The following is a 4,823-nucleotide window of genomic DNA, read 5'->3' on the forward strand; positions in this document are numbered from 1 at the left end:
TTCTGCTGACTTTTTGCAAAAGCCTGGTCCACAATATGGTTGCTCTCTTTGGGTGTTTATGCAGCTTCTTCGTTTGGATGTCTATGCAGAAAAACTGCAATTGTTACAATGCTCATGCAAAACACAAATATCTTTGCCTTCAGCATTTAAAAGATCTTCAGTTGTGAAAAGGCCCAAATAAGAGACATGCAATTAAAAAAAAAACATGTTAGTAAAAGAATGAGGAAATTAAACAAATCTGATATTGGGGGCGATGTGTTTCTGGGGGTCCAGTAGAGTTGACTGAGCTGCTGTTTCCCATTGTAAATTTTACTTCTTGACAGTGAATGCACCTTTTCTCAGTCTCGAATCATACGAGTCTCCTTCTCATGAGATATTTAAACTGAATGACAGTCACACAAGTACTGTAAATGGGACTTATACATCGAAACAGTGGTCGCCCATTAAAACACTGCTGATTATTGCATTCTATATCCAAAACCAGTAACACGTTGGAGCAACAACAGAGAAGCTGTATCTGAATCTTTCACTGTGGTCCCCTCTAAGTTTTAGAATCACTCCAGACCATCAAAAGTCAGTATTGCAAAACTCAGTCATCATCCAATTTATTAATATCTGTGCACTGTGAGTCATATTCTGCCATGTTCCTCACTTGTTTAATTATTTTGATGATGTTAAATTACAATCATGAAAAGTTGAATTACAACAACATTACATTGTAATTTTTAAAATAATTAGTAGTTATCTTGAGTGTAAATTTCAGGGAATAAGGAGCCAGGTCATCATCTAGTCCAACATCCTCACTCAAGTCCCAAGATTTAGAAAATGCAGTGACATTAGATGTTACAGAACTGTACTTCTGAACAATGCTCACCTGTATCAATAAGGAGACCCATCTTTGTTTTTTCATGGCCTCTGTAAAGTAGGCAACAACCTCATGCATATGTTTCGTCCTTGTTACATGCAGCAACACATGTTTTCAGCTCAGAGCAAAAGTTTTTTTATGTTGGTAAATTCTAGCTTTGAAAGTAACTGTAGTAACACAGTCAGGTGAGTGTTTGCTTGTCACCTGAGCTCTTTGAGGTTTTCAGAGCAGTTAATAATTAACTACCATGACATTGTGCTTGGGCTAAACACAATGGACACAACAGACGTTGCCTAGGTGCTCCACCAGCTTTAAATATGCATGTATGTATATATATGTATATATATATATATATATATATATATATCTCAGACTGGATTTTTTAGCACAGCACGTAGCAGGTCATGGGACGCGTATGCAGGAGCGTTCACAGATTTGATTGGTCCCATTTTGAGGTAGCTGTTTTGTGATTGGTGCTCTGTATTGTCAGTCACCCATCCTGGTTTCTGATTGGTTATTCTTCCGTTTCCGCTTTGCTACCTTTTTTTCTGTTATATTTGCAGTCTTTCCTTCCGTTGAGCCAGCTAGTCAGTTTCGGTCCACACCTGCACACAGCCTCTCATCTTTATCCTCCCACAAGTACTCACAACATGGATGATTTTGACATGCTGAACGCGCCCCCCGCTGGAAACGGTGTTGGCTCGGATGAAGATCCCGCTGCTGCGTTTTTGGCCCAGCAGGAGAGCGAAATCGCGGGGATTGAAAATGACGAAGGCTTCAGCATCCTGGACAGCGGAGAGGTCCCCTCGTCGCTGGGAGACTCTACCGGTGGGTCTCCGTTGTGGTCAAGATGAAGCCGTTTCCCTCTGTTCCACACTAATATTGTCCGTTTAGTTAGTTCATCTTAGGGCGTATGCAATGAACTATAACTCCCGTTAAACCTTAATTTGGTTCTAAATGGACACTGAAGGTTGATGCTAGCTATTGTTGGCTTAGCTAGCAAATTAGCCAAATGGTCTTGTAGCTAACGGTAACGTAAACCTGTGTCAACGCTACGTAAAATGAAGACGTAACGTGAAACAGGAAACTCTGGATGATAACGTTACTGTTTGTTACGTGATGGATCCAAGTTCAAATGAATGAAGCTGTCTGATAACGTCAGACCAAGCGTTACCGTACTCTGTTGTGTCATTCATTGCTTCCTGCTAAGCTTGACTACTTGCTGGCTGCGCGACATTTTGCTACAACCGTGTCTGCCAGTTACAGCCAAAGTAGGACATCAGTAGAGCTTTGGACGACCTTTGGCCCGTACTGCCTCATTTCCTCGATGGTGTAGCTTCGTTGTGGTTTAGCAAGTAGTGAGTCAGAACTGCTGACATATCATATTATGAAATATATGTGTATGCCAATCTTGCGGATTCAGCGATAGTAAAATAATCCCATTTAACCAAAGTGTTGCCATTATAGAGTTGTGTCTGTGTGCTTGATTACTAACAGCTATTTTCCTTGTATTTTTGCAGATGGTGCCGTCAACGGAGAGCTTCATGGGGTAATACTTTCTGACAATGTTTTGATTCTTAACTATTTCTACCCAATTCTTTTGTCTTGGTGTTTGTTCCTCTGTATTTTGTGTGGATTGGGAGACTTTGTGAGCATAATACGGCTGTCAAAGTACACACTCGTCCAAAACAAACATCTTTAATCTTCTCTAAATGTAGGTCTTTTGCTTGCTGCCTCTTAAGAGCTGTATTCTGCAGCTTTCTCATTAATATATTTACAAACATATTTGTAGTATTTAAGTGGTGGTGTGGAAAATACTTGTTTCCTTTTTAGTGCTAGTTGTGTGAATTCAGTGCTGACCGCAGAGGTTTAAACATCTGGCAGTTAGATTCACTCCAACTTCCTTTTCCTGTGCTGTCGTTGCAACATTGCTGCCTTTTGCACTGTCGGGACTTCTTTCTGGCAGTGAGAAGGGTAAAGCTGATGAAACTCAAAGTTGCCCAAATTTGGTCTCAATAAAGCCTCTCAACCAGTATACAGCTAACTTTTAAGAACAGTCATACTAAATGTATATTGGAGAGATGAATAATTCAGGATGAGAAGGTTTCTTCGCCATACCTCGGTGTATTGATAAAACAGATTTCTGTGAAGTAACACACTTGTCTCTGCATGTCTCCCTTGTTTCTCAGGAAAGCAACGGTCCATCTGACGCCTATGCAGCAATTTCCAGTGCAGACCGGCTGCAGGCCGAACCTGAAAGCCTACGCAAGTGGAGGGAGGAGCAAGGCGAGCGGCTGGAGTTGCTAGGTAAGCCCAGACCACCTTGTGTTTTTATAAAGGAGCAGCACAGACCAGTGAGAAGTAAAGGTTCTCAGGAGATCTATGCCAAACCTTTTTCAATAGTATGTGGGCCGGTGTGTAAAATGTGCCCCGTCATTCATATCATTAGTCCCTGCTGCTGTGTTTACCTTCCCATCTGCCTTTTCACTTCTTTTTCGCTAATCTCCACACTCATCTTCTTCCCTAGATCAAAACTCTCTGACGCAGGAGTCAGAGTGGAAGGAGAAAGCCAAGGTAGAGCTGGAAGAGTGGCACGCCAGGCAGAACGAGCAGCTGGAGAAAACCAAAACCAATAACAGGTACTGGTTTCATAGAGGGGTGGAAACGGGGAAATGAGGGAGGGCTGATATTACCATGAGTAGGAACACAGTCACATTTGTGTCCGGACAACAAAAAAAAAACCAAGATGATCACATGGAGGATCCGCAAAAAGTTTATGTACTTAAAAAGGGTGTTTAAAAAAAGTGACAGATGAACTTATAACTGAATACTAAGGTTTGACTCGGTGCGTAGGGTCTCCAGAAGGAACAGAAATGGGTCCACCTTAGCGTTGAGGTTCCAGAAAGACAACGTGGTGCTGTGCCAACACGTCAATGTTCCTACCCTTCGTTAGCCCACACCATGCAGTCAGCAGCTCCACTCTTGGATGATGATAATGTGAAGTCAAGCCTTTTTTCTTTAGGGGGCAACCTCAGATGCTACAGTAGATGAGCCAAGAACATGATGATATAGTAGCATCGTAGTTCATGCTGTGACGCACGCACGCACACACGCACACACACTCTTCTGTAGCCTTGCAACAAATACTTCTGTGTGTTAGGACTGCAACTAACAATAATTTTCATGATTAATCCATTTCTTCTTTTCCAAACTTATCAATTAATCACTTGATACAGTAAAATTAATAGAAAAGACAGATTCTAAATTACCATTTATTTTTGACCCCCCAAAAAAGCCAAATATTTCATTACTGTAAACCACAGGTAAGCAAATGAGTCCTCACATTAGAGAAGCTGTAACTAGCACATATTTTTGGTATCTTCCGTTGAATAATTAAAATCATTATTATTATTATTATTATTATTATTATTATTATTATTATTATTAACAGTTGGTTACATATTGTGGGGATTCAATTAATTGACTAATTGGTTCAGAAGGTGTTTTGAAGTTGCTCTCTCCCTGGTGGAATTAGTTTTGTGTGTGAAGAGCTGCTGGCGTGTTACGGAACACCGCAGACGTATAATTAAAGATTCGGGGAGGTTGGACACAATCGGCTGACGGCCTCTCTGAGCCTGTGAAACCACCTGACACATGGATTTAGGAGTCTGCACAAAACCCTGAGCCTTTGATGACATGCCTTAGCTCATTGTTGTGTGGTAACCTATAATGCTTGTTGTTTCCATCCTCTTCTCCCTTTTATCGCTGTCTCTCTTCTCTTCTTGCTGCTCTGTCGTTTTGGGCGGATGTTTGTCCAGGGTGCTGGATGAAGACTTCTACAAGCAGCCCTTCTCTGAGCTCATTGGTTATGTGTATGTTGCTCCAACTAACATCCTCCCTTCTCATGTTTTCTTTATTTACCCCCCCCCCCCCCCCCCCCCCCCCCCCCCCCCCCCCC

General features: G+C 41.8%; 1 protein-coding gene across 4 annotated transcripts in view; it reads left to right on the plus strand.

Moving 5' to 3' along the window:
- The first annotated feature begins 1,418 nt into the window (after positions 1–1,418).
- The window catches only part of clta (clathrin, light chain A), an 8,060-nt gene continuing 4,655 nt past the window's right edge, over positions 1,419–4,823 (plus strand). For 2 of the 4 annotated variants that reach the window (XM_031864641.1, XM_031864642.1), the window contains exons 1-5: positions 1,419–1,693; positions 2,386–2,414; positions 3,055–3,172; positions 3,393–3,504; positions 4,684–4,737. In XM_031864641.1, coding sequence (XP_031720501.1) covers positions 1,516–1,693; positions 2,386–2,414; positions 3,055–3,172; positions 3,393–3,504; positions 4,684–4,737 — 491 coding nt within the window. In that variant the 5' untranslated portion in view covers positions 1,419–1,515. Of the gene's footprint in view, positions 1,694–2,385; positions 2,415–3,054; positions 3,173–3,392; positions 3,505–4,683; positions 4,799–4,823 lie in introns of all 4 variants that reach the window. The other 2 variants (XM_031864643.1, XM_031864644.1) reach the window with 2 other exon arrangements.

This window comes from Anarrhichthys ocellatus, unplaced genomic scaffold, assembly GCF_004355925.1.
Source record: "Anarrhichthys ocellatus isolate YVR2014 unplaced genomic scaffold, GSC_Weel_1.0 scaffold31, whole genome shotgun sequence".
NCBI classification, from domain to species: Eukaryota; Metazoa; Chordata; class Actinopteri; order Perciformes; family Anarhichadidae; genus Anarrhichthys; species Anarrhichthys ocellatus.